The sequence below is a fragment of the Scyliorhinus torazame genome, chromosome 28, assembly GCF_047496885.1.
Source record: "Scyliorhinus torazame isolate Kashiwa2021f chromosome 28, sScyTor2.1, whole genome shotgun sequence".
Lineage (NCBI taxonomy): Eukaryota > Metazoa > Chordata > Chondrichthyes > Carcharhiniformes > Scyliorhinidae > Scyliorhinus > Scyliorhinus torazame.
Genome location: NC_092734.1, coordinates 28,874,672 through 28,894,982, shown reverse-complemented (window position 1 = coordinate 28,894,982; position 20,311 = coordinate 28,874,672). Strand labels below are relative to the sequence as shown.

The window sequence follows — 20,311 nt, the reverse complement described above, 5'->3', positions numbered from 1 at the left end:
TGCCTCAGCTTTATGGGTTTCTTAATGCAGACAAGTTCCACTCCATTGAGGATCCTGCGGCCACAGGTTGACAACTACGCATGGAATTTCAGTCAAGGAGAGGGTTGAGACAGCCTTCCTGCTTGGCTTATTCCCCAAACCCGAGTTCAAAGCAACAGGTTCAAAGCTTAAAGCTCCTCTGTCAGGTGAATTCCAATAAATCATTAGCCTTTGCCTTTAAACAAGTTTTTCCCCCATCCCAACAATTAAACTAATTCAAAATAAGTCCAAACAAACAGACCGCTTTCCAATGACTGTCAAATACCATGCTGATCAAGCAACTGAAATGTGATTTCCCAGAAAAGGCATGATCGTTGACAATTTAAGGTGAACTTACGATCTTTGTTAAAGGAAAAATCCAAGTGCAAAAATAAGAGCGAGTCCTTCCACACTTTAAGAGACAAATTCAGTTTGTGAAGATCTGCTTTTCCCAACATTTCCACATTGTTCCTGCTCAGCACGCTGGCTGGAGTGCCCCCCCCACCTCCCCCGCCCCTCGTCTAAGGCACTCCAGGACTTGAGCACATAGATCAAAGCTGACACTCTACAGCGCTGAGGGAGTACTCCACTGTCGAAGGTGCTGTCTTTCAGATGAGATACAAGTCCGTATCTGCCCCCTCGGGTGGATGTCGAAGATCCCATTGGCACCATTTCAAAAAGGAGCAGGTTAATTTCCCATTGTGGCCGAGCCAATATTTATCCCTCAAATCAACACCGCAAAAAGCAGATGATTTGGTCGTTGATGTTTTTAGGGGCTTGTTTTTAAAATAAATTTGGAATACCCAATTCATTCTTTTTCCAATTAAGGGGCAATTTAGCGTGGCCAATCCACCTACCCGGCACATCTTTTGGGTTGTGGGGGCGAGACCCACGCAAACACGGGGAGAATGTGCAAACTCCACACGGACAGTGACCCAGAGCTGGGATCGAACCTGGGACCTCGGCGCCGTGAGGCCGCAGTGCTTTAGGGGCTTGCTAAGCATAACTTGGTCATCACATTCCCTCCATCACAACAGGTTCCCACGCTTCAACAAGTACCTCATTGGCTGTGAAGTGCATTTGGCTGTCCCGTGGTCATAAAAATGCAGCATGGTAGTAGCACAGTGGCTAGCACAGTTGCTTCACAGCGCCTGGGTCCCAGGTTCGATTCCCGGCTTGGGTCACTGTCTGTGAGGAGTCTGCACGTTCTCCCCGTGTCTGCGTGGGTTTCCTCCGGGTGCTCCGGTTTCCTCCCACAGTCCAAAGATGTGCAGGTTAGGTGGATTGGCCGTGATAAATTGCCCTCAGTGCCAACAAAAAAAGGTTAGGCGGAGTTACTGGGTTCCAGGGATAGGGTGGAGTCCGAGCTTAGGTAGGATGCTCTTTCCAAGGGCAGGTGCAGACTCGATGGGCCGAATGGGCTCCTGCAATGTAAATTCGATGATTCTATGATAAAAATGCCTGGCTTCCTTGCCTTTTTTCTGCATTTTGACCTGTGCACATACCTGTAATTCTGTAAAGAATTCGCTCTGGTAAGCACTTATTGCCATTTGACTTTTCTGCTTTTGAGCCCCAGTGGCTGTGTTTCTAGACACAGTCCAGATCGAGACTTAACTTCTGGTTGGTCTACAGCTGATCTGTAAATAGGAACTGCATGCCTGCACAAGACCGGAGGCAGAGGCGGGAGGCAGAGGCGGGCAGAGCGAGAGCAAGAGAGAGCGAGGCAGACAGAGCGAGAGGCAGACAGAGCGAGAGAGAGAGACAGAGACTTGGTGAGAACAGTCACGAATAACTGGAGGAGAAAACTAATGTATCTTGGAATCCGTCGAATCCCTCCTGTGCAGATGGAGGCCATTCAGCCCATTGCGTCTGCACCAACCCTCCGAAAGAGCACCCTACCTAGGCTCACACTCCCCCACCCTATCCCCGTAGCCCCGTGCATTGACCACGGCCAATCCACCTAACCTGCCACATCTATGGGAGGAAACCGGAGCACCCGGAGGAAACCCACGCAGACACAGGGAGAACGTGCAAACTCCACACAGCCAGTCACCCGAGGCCGGAATTGAACCCGGGTCCCTGCCGCTGTGAGGCAGCAGTGCTAACCACTGTGGCGCCGTGCAATTAGCTCGTGGGATGTATGTTCCCAGCGCTGGTTAGGGAACGCCGTGCAGTTTTCCAGCTTCTTTCTTGCATTCAGACATCCTTTTAAAACCCTTAAGTGTATTAAAACCTTGTAAGTGACTCCCAACATCTGCCTCCTGTATAATTACAAAGCTCCCCGTACACCGTGTGTTAGGTTTCACTGGGCAGAACGCAAATTACATCTGAGCCCAACTATGAGAACTATCAGTAGCGGCAGACTAACGCCTGTGACTAATGTGTAAACCAACACAGGTCAAAGTAGGGGCTGTTGGATGTCTTCAAAGGTCTTCAAAGACCTTGTGATTACCGTAATCAATGTAAACATCTTTGTGTGAATAAGAAAGTTTTTAGATTGTGAATTTGGATTTATAACTTAGCCCAGTCCCTACTCAAGATCCCTGGGGATCAAATAGATGTCTCGCCTGTAATTAATTGGATACAAATTGGAAATCGTGTTTCAATTTTTGGGAAGGTTGTTTTCTTTGCCTTCTCAAAATAATTTATCTGTCACCTCTTCCTTTTTCGTTTTTTTTTAACTAATTATACTGCTACCGAATTCTGTTTCGGGACATTTTGAGCATTTTGCAGCTTGTCGACTCTAATATTATTGCAAAATTGCTTAATTCAGTTTAACTGGTGAGGCCGGGGTTTTCCCGCCACGCATGCCGAAGGGATATTCCGGACCCCTTGAAGTCGATCCTCGGCGACAGGGAGGCAAAAGCTGAGAATCTCACTGACTGGAGAGGCGTGAAGACCCCGCCCATCGGTTAAACTAAACTAACTCTCTAAACCCCTCCACAATCTCTTTGGGTTTTTTTTTACAAAACGTGGATTTAATCCCCAGTACCACAAAATAAACAATGTAACCTCATGTACTAAACACTTACTAATTTTAAATGAAGTTTCCAATACGATATGCCTGGATGGAGATAGTGGTGGTGGTCGGCACCTTGGTGGATTCCTCCTTCAAGGAGGAGACCTTTGTTTTGGACAGGGTCGTCTTCAAGGTGAATGTGACCTCGATCGGGTCCTAGGGTGCCTCCTTGGCCGTGAACGGGTCCTAGACTTTGATTTTGAACGGGAACGTGATCGATGCCAATTCCTTTCTTTTCTTTCCTTCTCTTTTTTTTAGGAGTTTGTTCTAATAAAATTTCCTTAACCTCTGGTGTTGCAGACTTTATTTCTTTCAGTGTGTCACTTGTTGAAGTTGCCTTTGGGGTAGGTGATTCTTTCCTTTCTTTAAGTGAGAGATCGGGTTCAGGTGCCAGTTGCTCTGGTTTCTTAACGGTCGATATCAGAGAAGCACTTCTGCTCCGGCTTCTGGTCCTACGACTAGGAGACTTGGAGACAGAATGCTTTCGCTCCTTCCTTGCTGGGGATCCCCTCCTTGCTGATGGGGTCTTGACTTGCGTCTCTTTGGACTTCTGGAACTGTTGTGTTATGTATTCTGGGATAACACATGCTGCAACTCGATGCAGCTTTGACCAAAAGATACTCCAGACTTTGAAGTAAGTTCAATGTGATTTATTGAACCATTCGCACAGTTCTCTATGAGTTCGACTCTCCTGCTAAACTTGCTACAGTAACTCAGTCTAACTAACCAGTCTGCTCTAAGCCACGTGGTGGGTGTGATGTTTCTGATCTGCCCCTGTCCTACTCTCTAAGTGTCGCCTGTGGAAAGAGACAGAGCATGTGTCCTTGTATATGGGTTACAAAATGCCCCCTTGTGGTAGTGTCACCTCTGGGTGTCTTGACTGCCCGTGTCCTGACATTGGTCGTGTCCTATTCTATGTGTTCATTAGCTGTATGAATGCATGTCAGAACGTCTCTGGTGCTGTCTCTGGTGCTCCCTCTGGTGTTTACTTAGTCGTACTGTATTCACCTTAACCCCTTGTGTATTTACAGTGATGCATATCAGCACAGGAACCATCCCTCTTTTCTCGGTTGTCTTTGTCTTCCTTGTATCCTCCTTGTCCTTTTTTTCCCTTCTCTTCATCTAGTTCCTTTATGGTAGCCAGTTTTTCCTGTTCAATCTGTCTCTGCTTGACTTCTTCTATCTTCTGTTCTAGAAAGGCAGAGGGGATTCCTGCAATGTTTTCTTTTGCACTCAACAGCAATGGCCACAAGCTCCCCCATGAACATTCTTTACAACTCCGTCAAGTTAATCTGCATCAAGGGCAGTATGTGACGCAGTGGATAGCACTGGGACTGCGGCGCTGAGGACCTGGGTTCGAATCCTGGCCCCGGGTCCCTGTCCGTGTGGAGTTTGCACGTTCTCCCCATGCCTGGGTGGGTTTCACTCCCACAACCCAAAGATGTGCAGGCTAACTTGACGGGCCTGGCCACGCTAAATTGCCCCTTAATTGGGAAAAATATAATTGGGTACTCTAAATTTTTTTTTTTTTAAAGTTAATCTGCATCAGCTTTGCATCTGGGTTCTTCTCTTCGAGGTGGTTGAAGACTAACTCAATCACAACATCATCCTAGAAGCCAAGCATTCCTGTCACTCTCTGTGTAATCCACAGCTTGATAACTTCCAGCTTCACTTTGTTCATGTCCACCTTTTTCCTTAAGCAGCACGGTAGCAAAGTGGTTGGCACTGTGGCTTCACATCGCCAGGGTCCCAGGTTCAATTCCCTGCTGGTCACTGTCTGTGTGGAGTCTGCACCTTCTCCCCGTGTCTGCGTGGGTTTCCTCCGGGTGTTCCGGTTTCCCCCCACAGTCCAAAGACGTGCAGGTTAGGTAAATTGGACATGGTAAATTGACCTTAGTGTCCAAAAAGATTAGGAGGGGTTATTGGTTTTCCGGGATAGGGTGGATGTGAGGGCTTAAGTGGGTCGGTGCAGACTCGATGGGCCGAATGGCCTCCTTCTGCACTGTATGTTCTATGTATTCTGCAAATTTCAACTGTTTTAGGCGTTTCTTCTGTTTGTTGCTGAAACGGTTGTCTTGCTCTGCACTAGTTCCGTGGAAAAACCCCGGCGTCCATCTTGTCTGTCTGTGGAGGGGCTACCTGATCATCAACCCCCCCACAATCTCGACGCTCTGGCAATTCTGCCCTCTTGCACATCGCCAATTATCATTTCTTCACTACTGGCGACCGTGCCTCCAGCTGCCAAGGCCCTTATTTGTCAAAATCCCTCCTTAAAGCTTTCTTTCAGATTCCCCTTAATCATAGAATCTACAGTGCAGAAGGAGACCATTCGGCCCATCGAGTCTGCACAGGCTCTTGGAAAGAGCACCCTACCCAAGGTCAACACCTCAACCCTATCCCCATAACCCAGTAACCCCACCCAACACTAAGGGCAATTTTGGACACTAAGGGCAATTTATCATGGACAATCCACCTAACCCGCACATCTTTGGACTGTGGGAGGAAACCGGAGCACCCGGAGGAAACCCACGCACACACGGGGAGGATGTGCAGACTCCCACAGACAGTGACCCAAGCCGGAATCGAACCTGGGACCCTGGAGCTGTGAAGCAATTGTGCTATCCACAATGCTACCGTGCTGCCCTTAATATCTATCTCTTTGACCAGGACTTTGACCATCTGGCCCAATTCCTCCTTATGTGGCCCAGTGTCAAATCTTGCTTTATAAACTCCCTGTGAAAGATCCTTGGGGTATCATCATGGTAATAGTACTGCATAAATACAAGTTGCTGTGTTGTTCCCCCCCCCCTCAGATCGCTTTTGTGTCCCAGTGCCAGATTTTTTTGATAGCTCTCTTGTGGAATGCCTGGGATGCCTCGCTAACAATACTTCTACGCAGCAAGTGGTTGGGATCTGAAATGCACTGCCAGACAGTGTGGTGGAGGCAGGTTCAACGGAGGTATTCGGAAGGGGAATTGGATAGTTGTTTGAAAAGGGAGCATGTGCAGGGAGGAGGCAGGGGAACAGATCAAAGAGAATTGCTCATTTCAGAGAGCTGGTGCTGACATGATGGGCCGAATGGCCTCCTTCTGTACTGTAACAATTCCGTGATTCCATGTCCATGGTAAGGGGGAGAAATTTGACGTTCTGTATTAGTTTGCTATTTGCAACATTTTGTCTGTAATATCATTGCGAAATAGCTTAATTCGATGTAACTAATGGGCGGGATTTTCCAGCCGTTCCCGCCGGAGAAACCTTCCAGACCCACCAACGACAATCCCCGGCGGCGGGATGGGCAAGCCATATGAAGGCCCGTTGACGGGGCGGGAAGATCCTGCGGGCGGCCAATGGCTCGCCTCATCCGCAGTACGAAAACCCACCAGAGGGGGAGGTGGTCCTTCCTGAACTGTTGCAAAGTATCTAGACGAACGCAATCCCGAAGCAGATGGGATTTCACAGTGGGGACCCTCCATCTTTCATCCCAGGATCTGGGTAACTTGCTCTCCATTTTTCCCCTCAGGCGAAACTGCGGACACACTAATGGCCTTGAGGTACTGCAAGGGGAGAGGAACCCTAACCGTCGGTGTCACCAACACGGTGGGAAGCTCCATTTCACGGGAGACGGACTGTGGTGTCCACATCAATGCCGGACCAGAAATCGGTGTGGCGAGTACAAAGGTATGGCACTGAATGGTCGTGAGCTGTCCGGATGCCCCGTGTGACCCAGAAAGCTCTTTGTTGTCACCTGCGATCTCTACGAGCCCGGAGAACGAGAGGAAATGAAGAGTCTTCCTTTGGATCCAGTCATTTTTGTTCAGATTGTGCAATGAGAATCTAAACAGCACAGAAGAAGGCCCTTCGCTCCATTAAACCTGTGCTAGCCCTTTGGACGAACTGTCCACCTAATTTCAATACCCTGTCCTTTCCTGCAAATTGTCCTTTTCAATTATATATCCAATTCCTTTTTGAAAGTTAATTTGAATCCACTTCAACTTCCCTTTCAGGCACTCATTCCAGATCATAACTTGTCGCGTTTTGAAAAAATTACGCGTCTAATTCTATTACCCAGTGTCCTAAACGTGTGTCCTCTGATCACTGACTGACTGTAAAAGCAATCTACTCTTTTCAAAACCCATTATCATTTTGAACACCACTATTAAATCTCCTATTAACCTCCCAAGGAGTGGAAACCTATTTCTCATCACTGAAATACCTGTTCCCTGGTGCAATTCCGGTAAAGCTCCAATGCACCCTCCTTTTAATCTTTATCAGTGTCACAAGTAGGCTCACATTAACACTGCAATGAAGTTACTGCGCAAATCCCCCAGTCGCCACACTCCGGCGCCTGTTCGGGTACACTGAGGGAGAATTCAGAATGTCCAATTCACCTAACAAGCACGTCTTTCGGGACTTGTGGGAGGAAACCGGAGCACCCGGAGGAAACCTACACAGACACGGGGAGAACGTGTAAACTCCGCACAGACAGTGACCCAAGCGGGAATCGAACCTGGGACCCTGGCGTTGCGAAACAACAGTGCTAACCAATGTGCCACCATGCTCTTGAAATCCTTCCGAAGATGGGGTGCTCGGAACTGATCACAGTAAGCAGCTGAGGCTTAACCAATGAAGTTTACCGTAGCTCCCTTGCTTCTGTATTCTGTATTTGGATACCGGACCAGACCCCAACATTTGTTCGGATACTGCACAAGAATCTCAAACAATTTTTTTAAAATTTGTAAACCTGTGAGGAAAGAATACTTCACTCCAGGAGCGATGATTCTGCCCAATACGTATCTTTTATGTAGAAACAAACTTTAATTTAAACACAGAATTAACCACGGTAATATAAAAGAAAATAGCTTTACAATTATCACTTAAATGGTTCTTAAACACAAGGAAAAACGTATACTTACTATCTATACCTAGATACTAACTTTAATTAAGCAACCCAATACAGTTCAAATAAAGTTAACAAAATGGGTTTAATTAGCTGAGTTAATCTTTGGAGAGTGTTCCTTTTCAAGAGCAGACTCATTATTCTTCCCCCCAACCTAGCAGCATTTGGCAAATCCTCTGTTCAACTTAAATTGTACCTGGAAATTAAAAACTGCAGACAGACCTGGCTCCTCCCATTAATTATATCATCTGTATCCCACTAAAATGTCACATCACCTGCTTAGCTAGGACTAAATAGCACTCCCTCATAAATTATCTACTCTCCAAGGAATCTCCAACAATCATAACAATATCCCATTAGCCCTTTATCTGCAATCAGGTAAGTGGTTCATGTTCATCAGCTGAAGAAACATGGAATTGAAAAACCAAGGCAAAATGTTGGCGCACGCAAAGAGTGTATAGTGACGTTTGTACACACACTGCGGCCTCAGTGGGACACGCACTAGCACCATGTTCTCATATCATGGGTCACATAATCAGTGAGGGAATCCAGGGTTCTGGGGATAATGCTGGATAAACTCAGCAGGTTTGGCAGCATCTGAGGCAAGAGAAACCGAGTTAATGTTTCAAGTCCATATGACTCTTCCCCCGAGGTCTACCATTTAAGAGCGATGAGGTGAATTCCTTTCTGAGGGCCATTAGTTTGCGGATTTATCTATCGCAGAGAGCTGTGGAGGCTGGGTCATTGGATATATTTAAGGCAGTTTTATACAGATTTTTGAGAGTAGTCGAGGGTTATAAGAGGGCCGATGACAAAGTGGAGTTGAGACCAAGGGCGGCACGGTGACACAAGTGGTTAGCACTACTGCTTCCCAGAGCCGGGGATGTGGGTTTGATTCTGGCCTCGGGTGACAGCCTGTGCGGTGTTTGCACGTCCTCCCTGTGTCTACGTGGGTTTTCTCCGGGTTCTCCCACAGTCTAAAAGATGTGCAGGTCAGGTGGATTGGCCATGCTAAATTGTCCCTTAGTGTCCAAATGTTGGGTGGGGTTATGGGGTTACAGGGATGGGGTGGGCCTGGGTGGGGCTCTCTTTAAGAGGGGCGGTGTAGAGGCGATGGACCGAATGGCCTTCTCCTGCACTGTAGGGATTCAATGATAATCAAATCAGCCATGATCTTATTGAATGGCAGAGCAGGCTAGAAGGGCTGAATGGCCTCCTCCTCAGTCCTACATCCCCGACACACGAGACCAAACCGATATCTCATTCAGTAACTGGTGCAGACGCGACTTCTCATCAGCTACCTAAGATTCAACGATTCCAAAATAACCTTGTCACTGCTTTCAGGGCCTCTCTGAAGAAACAACTTGAATGTTTTGGACAACAAAGCCTTCCGCTCGTCTGGAGACTCTGAAAGTGCTCTCCAACCAGCTAACTACATTTAAGAATGTAGTCGCTGTCGTTCCACTTGGGAACGAGTCAGCCATTTTACACGAGCATGTGTGCTGCTTGGTAGTACAGAACGTTTGAGTTCTGCTGAAGAATGGCACATGCTGTCGAAGCTTTTCACCTTGCACTGGTCAGGGCTGGTTCGCAAGAATACCAAATCTCAAAGTGAACAACGTAAATGACACCTAAATTTTGAGATTTGGTTTTCTTGCGAATCTGCCCTGATAGGTGCAAGATGGAAAGCTTTGACAGCGCGTTTCTTTCTTTCAGCAGTATGCAAGCCAGGTCCTCCCAATCTGACTTTTGACGGCGGCGGTCAAGGGAGGAAAGTTGGCCAGGATTCCACGGTCACGTTCAGCCGAGCAGGCAGACAGCCCATTGTCTCATCCAAACAGCAGCACTTCCGACGGTGGGGACAACACGTAGGGAATGCTGCTCTCTCAGCCCCGGTTACGTGCTCAGACCTCTGGAGGATTGTAACCCACAACATCCTCCTGACTCAGCGGGGAGGGAGACGAGCCAAGTTTCTGCAAGATGAGATTCTGAACAGTTATCTAATGCAGTTGCGACATTGTTGTCATATCCCAGTGCAAATTATTTTATTTTTTTAAATACTACCCCACAAAATTATTTTTTAAACGCTTGGCCCAGTTTTGAGTTCAGGTTTGCCTATAAATATGAAGCTAATGGAGGGAGAATTGTTATTTAAAAAGAACTTCAGTCGATTTGAATTTAGCATTGTGAAAAGTTACTGGCGACACAGATTATCGAGTAAAGACCCCATTCAGTAAGGTTGGCTTCCTGCGATTAATGTGAACTGGGCACTGATTGGCGAATCTATCCCTGCGAGAGATCTGATCGCTTAGAACATAGAACATACAGTGCAGAAGGAGACCATTCGGCCCATCGAGTCTGCACCGACCCACTTAAACCCTCACTCCCACTCTATCCCCGTTACCCAATAACCCCTCCTAACCTCTTTGGACACTTAGGGCAATTTATCATGGCCAAACCACCTAACCTGCACGTCTTGGGACTGTGGGAGGAAACCGGAGCACCCGGAGGAAACCCACGCAGACACGGGGAGGATGTGCAGACTCCGCACAGACTGACCCAGCAGGGAATCGAACCTGGGACCCTGGCGCTGTGAAGCTACAATGCTATTCACTGTGCTACCGTGCTGCCCTAAGGCAGCCCTAATGCTTGGAGCATATCTGTTTGTAATTAGCTGACCGTTTATGGTAGCCTCCAGTGTGTTTACAGCTTTTTGTGTCTCTTTTTTTTATTGTGTCCTTCTCCACACCTCACCTGAGCTCTCTGGGTTAATGGCTTTCTTTTCCAAAGCCCAGCGTGGACAGTTAGTAAACCGGGGGGAAAGGTTACACGGGGACACGCTAGCCTGTAAAGGAAACCAGTGGCGGTTTCACTCTGTAACTCCCAGCCAGTTGCTCACTTTGACCTCTCGTGGCTGGCTGCCCTCGGAACTGCTCAATGGACAGGCCCCATCAGGAATACGGCAAGGATGATTCCCTCGGAAAGAATGCATCTTTCCTTGGACTTGAACCTTGTAAAACTAGAGCGGTTATGTTTTCCGTGCTGAATGCCGGATCAAAGGCAACTGCTGCCCAGCGACATTGTGCGAACAGACTGCAGTGGCCAGAATTCTGGGTTTGTATTCCGACAAATTGCTCTGGATTTCGAGAATGTCACCCTGCATTTTACTCTGCCGACTGTTGCGTTTTCCGAAAGGCTTACAGTTCTCCAACACGGTTGCAACGTAGGGGTTTGTTAAATAAGCCCAATGCTCCACCTCAACCCAAGTGCCCTGTTCTGCCCATAGTCATGGGTAAAGGCGAGCTGACCGTCGCCGTGCAGCCAATGCAAGGGCTGGGCTGTGAAGAATAATTATTTCACAAGCTTTGGACATTTTTCTTTGATTTGATCGTACTGGCAAGCAGCTTGAAATTGGCCATGATCAAAATACCGCCTTCCCTCCTCCCCCGCCAGAACTGGAGACGGCACGGTGGGTAGCGCTGCAGCCCACCATTCCAGGGTTCGATTCCGGCCTTGGGTCACTGTCTGTGCGGAGTCTGCACGTTCTCCCCGTGTCTGCGTGGGTTTCCTCCGGGTGCTCCGGTTCCCTCCCGCAGTCCAAAGATGTGCAGGTTAGGTGGATTGGCCATCATCAATTGCCCCTCAGTGTCCAAAAGGTTAGACGCGGTTGCGGGGATAGGGCGAGTGAGTGGGTCGCAGTTAGGGTTGATGCAGACTCGATGGGCCAAATGGCCTCCTTCTGCACTGTAGGGATTCTATTCTAAGCGCTCAACTTAAATTTTAATTGCACTCTTTATTTTGGGAAAGAAAAGTAGTGACAAAAATGTTCCCGTTTTATATGACAAATGCTTTAACCAGATGGAGTGTTTTATGGTTGTCATCAACATGATATGTTTTACTGCTGTATATTCCACCAGGTTGATAAATATTTATCCTGATAAGTTCTGGTATTAGCTTTTTCATCAATACATCGGTTTTTGGTTGGTCCTGCATCTCGAAAGAAAATGAGTGACTTTGTCGTGACAATCTTTCCTTTCTCTCCAGGTCTACACCAGCCAGTTTGTGGCACTGGTCATGTTTGCCCTCATGATGTCTGAGGACCGAATTTCAATGCAGAAGAGACGCAGGGAGATCATTCAGGGCCTCCAGACTCTCCCAGGTAACCTGAGCCGGCAAGAACGACGCCAGCCCTCATCTAATCCAACTTTAATTTCTCAGGGAGGGGTTGGAGTCGCCACGTGCCTGTGCTTTGGAGCATCGTTGCAAAAACGTAATCGTAGTTCTTCACGATCTGTCAAAAAAAAAAAAAAACGATTTGGGCAGTTTTGAACCTTCCAGCTATGTCTTTGTTCCGATGCGTCCCGCAGTGCTTAACAGCCAATGAAATACTTTTGAAATGTGGTCACTGTTTTAATGTAGGAAACTGTACCGGTTTTACGAATTCGCTGTTTAAAAATAAGGTTGCCCCCATTCACAGTGGAGATGAGGCAAAATCTTTTCTCTCAGAGGATCATAAGTCTTTGGAACTCTCTTCCTGAAAAGGTGGTGGAAGCGGTCTTTGAATATTTTGAAGGCCAAGATAGAGCCTTGGTAAACACGTGAAAGGTTATCGGAGTGTGGGCGGGAAGCAGATTTGAGTTCCTGTCAGTTCAGCCATGATCTTATTAAATGGTGGCTCAAGGGGCTGAATGGTCCACTCCTTGTTCTTATGTTCATAAGAATTCTGTATTAGTCGAGTAAATCTTTGCCATACAAATCTTTCCTCTGTCTCCTGCAGTTGAAGTCATTTTCCTTGGGGTGTACCTCTCCTTTCAAATTCCGATCCACATCTTCAAAGCCCACCATTCCCTAGCCCTCTCTGTATTCCCCCCCCTTTCAGCCGTCTGAGGACTCTGCCGTTCCTGCAGACCCGGCCTCCTGATTCGTTCACCATTGACGGCCGTGCCTTCGGCTGCCAGGCCTCTAACCTCTGGGATTAATCCGCCTTAATCTCTACACCTCTTTGCCTCCCTCTCCCTCCTGTCAAGATGGTGAGTAAACCTCACTCGTTGACCCAAGGACACCCATCCAAATGGCTTCTTTAGCTCGTTGTCAATTTTTGTTTGACTTTGGGGCAGCACGGTAGTCCCCCTAAGAAAAAAAAATAAACCATCAACTTCAAGATGGTTTCATTTTTCACCTTTTCACCATTCTTTAAGAAATGCACACAGTAAATATGCTTTTTCGTTTCAAAAAACAACACACGCGAACAGGTATAATAATATAGTCCATTTCTTTTCGTTCCTCTTCCTCCAAATGAAATCCTTCTCGATTGACAGTCTCTTTGAACAAGAAAGTCTCTGCACGATCCGTCCATTTCTCTATGCCTCGGTATGTCTCTTTAAAGTCAGATACTTTAGTTCAATCTGATCGCAGAGTCCCTTGTAATTCTCCAACACAGGAGCATTGGTTATCACAGCTTTCAGGCCATCAAATGCCTGTTGAAAGTCCGCTGTCCATTGAAATTTCCGACGTGTCCTTCAGCAAGTCCATCAGTGGAGCAACCACGCTACAAAACCTTTGCACAAATGTTCGATCAAATCCACTCATGCCAAGAAATCGCATTATTTCCCTTCGCCTTGAGGGTATCGGAAGCTCCTCAATAACTGTTGGTTTCACATCCCGTGTGACCATTCGACCCTGTCCGATTATATGGCCAAGGAAAGTGACTTGGGCTTTTCCAAATTCACTTTTGGCTAGGTTTACCACCAAACCCGCCTCCTGAAGTCGATCGAATAACTCCATCAGATGTTTCAAATGTTCTGTCCATGTCTGGCTGAAAATTACCAGATCGTCGATGTATATCGCACAATTGGGTAATCCTGAAACAACTTTGTTAGTTAACCGTTGAAATGTGGCTGGGGCATTTTTCATACCAAATGGCATAACTTTGAATTGTTATATACCATCTGGAGTCACAAAAGCTGAAATCTCCTTCGCCCTTTCGAATAAAGGTACCTGCCAGTAGCCTTTAAGTAAATCCAGTTTGGAAATAAAAGCTGATTGTCCCAATTTCTCAATGCAATCCTCCAAACGTGCGGTAGGATAAGAGTCCGTTCTTGTAACTGCATTAACCTTTCTACACACAACCATTGGGTACCGTCTGTTTTTGGTACCATCACTATGGGTGAGCTCCATTGGCTGCAACCCAATTCAATTATGCTATTTTTAAGCATACTCTCAATCTCTTTGTTAACCTGTGCCATTTTCCCACATCTACATCATGTATAGCCATTTTAGTACTTCCCAATTTATCTCCACAAACTTGCCCATGTGATATCAATAACTCTTTCAGGTCAGTCCGTCTTTCCCCTGGAAGGTAACTCGACAATTTATCCCAATTTTTAAGAACATCCTCGTTTTCCAATTTAATTTGAGGTATGTCAAATTCACAGTCATCTGGATTTGGTTCATCACTTTGAGTTAGAATCATTAAAACCTCCTCCTTTTTCTCTCCTCCCCTTTCAAAGTACCTTTTAAGCATATTCACATGACACACTCGGTGAGTTTTGCTTCTATCTGGTGTTTTTACCACATAATTCACCTCACTTAATTTCCTTTCAATCTGATACGGTCCACAAAACCTTGCTTTTAAAGGTTCACCTACCACTGGTAACAATACCAAAACTTTATCTCCACTGGCAAAACTACGAACTTTGGATTTCTTGTCCGCTACCCGTTTCATCACATTTTGTGCAACTTTTAAATATTGTCTCGCCAATTCACCTGCTCTAATTAATCATTCCCTAAAATTTGACGCGTAATCCAATAATGTAATTTCCGATTTTTCACTCACCAATTTTTCCTTAATCAATTTAAGTGATCCCCTTACCTCATGACCAAAAATTAGTTCAAAATGACTAAATTTGGTTGATTCATTAGGTGCATCCCTAAGTGCAAACAATACGAATGGAATTCCTTTATTCCAATCCTCTGGGTAATCGTGACAATAAGCCCTCAACATTGTCTTTAATGTCTGATGCCACCTTTCTAACGCTCCCTGCGATTCTGGATGGCACGCAGTTGATTTAAATTGTTTTATTCTAAGCTATCCATAACTTCTTTGAAGTAAAATTTTAGCTTGAGGTAAAATTTGATCCTTGATCCGATTGTATTTCTGTGGGTAGTCCATATCTAGTAAAGAATTTAAGTAACTCCTCCACAATCCTTTTAGCTGTAATATTACGTACTGGAATGTCCTCTGGACACCTAGTAGACACATCCATTATAGTCAAAAGATATTGATTCCCACTTTTTGTTTTAGGAAGCGGTCCTACGCAATCAATTAGGACCCTTGTAAAAGGTTCCTCAAATGCTGGAATGGGTATTAAGGCGCTGGTTTTATCACTGCTTGAGGTTTCCCTATCACTTGACATGTGTGACATGATTGACAAAATGTAACTACATCTTTATGTAGTCCAGGCCAATAAAAATGGTTTTGTATTTTAGCTTGTGTTTTCCTTATTCCCAAATGACCTCCCACTGGTACCTCATGTGCAACTCGCAACACCTCCTTTCTATACCCTACCGGCAATACTACTTGATGAACTTCTGCCTATTTTTCATCCGTCTGCATATGTAAAGGTCTCCATTTTCTCATCAAGACATTACTTTTACGGTAATAACACTCTGGTATACACTTAGATTCCTCTTCCGTGTATGCTTTCTGATACATCCATTTTATTTCTACATCTTTCTGTTGTAACTCCGCCAATTTTCCTGAACTAAAAATATCCGCCTCATCCTCCACCTGTTCTTGTTCTTTTTCAATTTTCTGAGCGAAAATCGTTTCTGATAATTGCACTTCAACTTCATCTTCACTCTTTGATTTCTCCTCTTGTCTTAACCTGTGACTTTGCGACCTTGTTACTACACAATCCGGAAAAATCCCAGGATTATTGTCCTTCAACACTTCAGTTGTCTGATTTTCCACTGGCTTATCAACCACAGTAGGCATCACTCCCACCTGCGATCCAGCTATATCATTAGCCAAGATAAACTGTATTCCTAGGCAAGATAGTTTCTCTATTACTCCTACGACCACTTCACCACTCTTCACTGGACTTTCCAACCTTACCTTATGTAATTGAACACTACTCTTCTCACCCTGATTTCCACATATTACCACCTTTTCTGGCAACATTCATCCCAAACTACATAACTCCTCATCTCTTACCATTAAAGATTGACTAGCTCCTGTATCTCTTAAAATTGTGACTTCTTTACCTGCTCCTCCTGATACACATGAGTAAACTTTACCCACACAAGTAAATTCTTTAAAGAGATCTGGCACCTTCTTATCAATCGCCTCTTGTTCAGGCTGTACAATCTTTTGCACCTCCTTCGCTTCACTTGGGCTTTCCTTTACCACTTTAACAAACCCCACTGTCTTATCCTGTTTTACCACATCAGCCTTCCCAGTGCTTTTCTTCAACCACCAACACTGCGACTTTACATGGAATAGTTTATTACAGTGAAAACATTTGAAACTTTTCATTTCTTTTCCACCCTCCTGGATTTCTTTTTTAATCTGAGGTACACTCTCCTACCAGCACGGTAGCATTGTGGATAGCACAATTGCTTCACAGCTCCAGGGTCCCAGGTTCGATTTCGGCTTGGGTCACTGTCTGTGTGGAGTCTGCACATCCTCCCCGTGTGTGCGTGGGTTTCCTCCGGGTGCTCCGGTTTCCTCCCACAGTCCAAAGATGTGCAGGTTAGGTGGATTGGCCATGATAAACTGCCCTTAGTGTCCAAAATTGCCCTTAGCGTTGGGTGAGGTTACTGGGTTATGGGGATAAAATGGAGGTGTTGACCTTGGGTAGGGTGCTCTTTCCAAGAGCCGGTGCAGACTCGATGGGCCGAATGGCCTCATTCTGCACTGTAAATTCTATGATAATCTATGATTATCTCCTATCAGATCACATTTACCTTTACCACTTGAGTATTTCTCCTGTCCCCAGTTTGTGTCCCTCACCGGCTGAAACTGATGTTGGAAACCAAACTTTGATTTATGAACTAATTCTTAATCATCTGCCATTTCTGCTGCTAACCTCGCAGTTTTAACCCTCTGTTCTTCCACATGAGTTCTCACTGCATCAAGAATTGAATTTTTAAATTCCTCTAAAAGTATTATTTCTCTGAGAGCTTCATATGTTTGGTCTATTTTCAAAGCCCTTATCCACCTATCAAAATTAATCTGTTTGGGCCTTTCAAACTCCATGTATGTTTGACCAAATTCTTTCCTTAAATTTCTAAACCTTTGTCTGTAGGCTTCAGGCACTAGTTCATGTGCACCCAAGATGGATTTTTTTCACCTCCTCATACGTCCCAGATACCTCCTCCGGTAGTGAGGACCTACCAGCTTTATTTGAATCAGTAATACCCACATGTCCTGTGGCCATTTTATTTGTTTAGCCACCTTCTCAAATGAAATAAAAAAGGTTTCCACCTCCTTCTCGTCAAACCTTGGCAATGCTTGGACATATTGAAATAGATCCCCACCAAGCCTTCGACTATGACGCTCATCACTATCATCCAACTGTACGTTTCCCTTTACGTCTGCCAATTTTAACTGACTGTCATGTTTCATGGCCATTTTCTGAAATTCAAACTCTCTCTCTTTATCTTTTTCCCTGATCTGTATCTTCCTTTCTTTTTCTTTTTGCTCTGCTAGGGCTATTCTTTCTTTTCTCCTTCCTTCTCTCTCACTTTCTTTTTCCTCTCTATCGCTTTCTCTCTCTCTTTCTTTTTCCTCTCTACCTCTTTCGTATTCAAGCTGCTTTAATTCTTTCTCATGTGCCATTTGTTTAAGTTGTAACTGAATTTTGCCATTTCCAATGAGTCAAACTGTATCTCAGGCAACTTTAAATGCTTAGCTACCGCCATAATTACCTCATCTTTTCGCATTTTGTCAGGTAATGTTAACTTGCAATGTTTTTGCCAAATCTAAAAGTCTGCTTTTAGTGTCCGTAAGGTACTGCGTGTGACCGTCTCCACCCCCAAAAACTTCAGAGCCTCTGAAAGAGCCATTGTCCACAACACACTCCCTACTTAAACTGAAATACCACACCTGAAAAAAACACATAATATGCTCACCCCTCACTGTCTTTTAAGTTCACAAAGCCAATCCAATAGATAGACTTCTAACCCCCTCGAGCCCCCAATTTGTTATGGGCCAGCATTTAGAGAACCCCAAAGTGTACCATGGAGTTCACCTGACCCACAACTTTTAATAGATTGTGGTATGGGGAGCACACGGCCCACTCTACAGGTGTGGTAGAGCAGAAATGGAAAACTATTTTTTAAAGCAAAACAATGTTTATTCTATGAACTCAAGTTAACCTTTTTACAACATACAGTGAACATCTTAGCAACCATTAATTCAAATACAACCCCCAAAGACTACAACACTAGGTAATCCTTTAAGCTTTCCTTTTAACATCCATACGACTTAAAACACCTTTTACCAGAAGCACATCAGGTTAATGTCACTACTGTTATTAGTTTTAAATCACCAGGATCGATTTACAGTCTTTAGATTACAGAGAGAGATTCATACGTGACTGCAGCTATCCAGCTCTGAAAACGAAACACAAACACACCCTGCAGCAAACGGCCTAAAACAAAAGTAAAAAGCTGACACAGCCCAGCTCCACCCACTCTCTGACATCACTGCAGTAATAAACACCCATTTCTTAAAGGTACTCTCATTACAGATACTTATATACACCCCCATTTCTAAACACCCATTTCTTAAAGGTACTCTCACTACAGATATTTATATACACACCCATTTATAAAGACCCATTTCTTAAAGGTACTCTCACATGACAGTAGCACAAGTGGATAGCACTGTGGCTTCACAGTGTCAGGGTCCCTAGTTCAATTCCCCGCTGGGGAAGTCTGCGGGGAAGTCTGAACGTTCTCCCAGTGTCTGCGTGAGTTTCCTCCGGGTGCTCCGGTTTCCTCCCACAGTCCAAAGACGTGCAGGTTAGGTGGATTGACCATGGTAAATTGCCCTTGGTGTCCAAAATGGTTAGGAGGGGTTATTGGGTTACGGGGATAGGGTGGAAGTGAGGGCTTAAGTGGGTCGGTGCAGACACGATGGGCCGAATGGTCTCCTTCTGCACTGTATGTTCTATGTTCATCACTGTGAAGCGCCCAGAGGTGTTTTATTACGTTCAAGGACTATCCAAACTCCAGTTGTTGTAGTAACGTGTTCCGCGGTGTTGGATTCACGCCAGTGCTCCATGAAAGTTCCTTAAAGCATGCGTGTTGAGGTTCGCAGTACCACCCCACCTGCACCTTTCAGTTAGGGTGGCAGAAACCAGCTCATTGACAGTAATTCTGATTTCTGATTTTTTTCCCGCCCCCTCCCACCCCCTTGTTCGACCAGACCAAATAAAGGAAGTTCTGAGTTCAGACGACGAGATCCAGAGATTAGCAAGTGAGCTGTATAAGCAGAAATCCGTGCTGATCATGGGCCGTGGCTACCATTATGCCACTTGTCTGGAGGGGGCGCTGGTGAGTAACACTCTGGTTTCAATCAGGATACAGCAATTCTTTAAAGAGCAAATTCCATTACAATTAACGCCTTAAATATTAGTGTTGAATTTTTCACGTCTGCTTTCCTTTGACTATTAAATGGGTAGTGTTCTCAACAGCATTGACATTTCTGCACTGATGCCTAAAATCAGAGGATAGGTGAGCCCCCTGCTAAAACATTGTATCTAACCTAGGTTGAGTATCCTTTATCTGAAACCCTTGGGGTCGACTGTGTTTGGAATTACGATAATTTGGGGTTTTGGATGCCGCATATAGACCTACATTGGGGATTGGTTGGCTGAGGACAGCTGGTTCATGATGCAGAGCGAGGCCAACAGCACCAGTTCAATTCCTGTAGCGGCTGAGGTTATTCATGAAGGCTCCGCTTTCTCAACCCTCCCCCCCCCCCCCCCCCCCCCCCTCTGAGGTGTGGTGACCCTCCGGTTAAATCACCACCAGACCGTTCTCCCCCCTCAAAGGGGAAAGCAACCCATGGCTGTGATTATCTCCTATCAGATCACCTTGACCTTTACCACTTGAGTATTTCTCCTGTGCCCAGTTTCTATCCCTCACAGGCTGAAACTGATGTCGGAAACCAAGCTTTGATTTACGAGCTAATTCATAATCATCTGCCATTTCTGCTGCTAATCTCGCAGTTTTAACCCTCTGTTCTTCCCCATGAGTTCTCACTGCATCAAGAATTGAATTTTTGAGACTCTGGCGCCCACTCCCCTTCCAGCTACCTGTCACAGGTAATACCTCCCTCTAGGAACAGACAAAAGTCTGCCTTGTAT

The 20,311-nt window shown here is 45.5% G+C and overlaps 2 protein-coding genes across 2 annotated transcripts in view; one reads left to right on the top strand and one right to left on the bottom strand.

Annotated features, from left to right (window-relative positions):
* antxr1d (ANTXR cell adhesion molecule 1d) overlaps positions 1 to 20,311 on the bottom strand; it is a 204,037-nt gene that overhangs the window by 2,136 nt on the left and 181,590 nt on the right. The gene's annotated exons all lie outside the window — the stretch shown is intronic.
* The window catches only part of LOC140403626 (glutamine--fructose-6-phosphate aminotransferase [isomerizing] 1-like), an 89,650-nt gene that overhangs the window by 59,487 nt on the left and 9,852 nt on the right, over positions 1 to 20,311 (top strand). Inside the window, exons 14-16 of the mRNA XM_072491755.1 lie at positions 6,558 to 6,715; positions 11,979 to 12,093; positions 19,369 to 19,496. Of these exons, the coding sequence (XP_072347856.1) occupies positions 6,558 to 6,715; positions 11,979 to 12,093; positions 19,369 to 19,496 (401 nt within the window). The remainder of the gene's footprint in view (positions 1 to 6,557; positions 6,716 to 11,978; positions 12,094 to 19,368; positions 19,497 to 20,311) is intronic.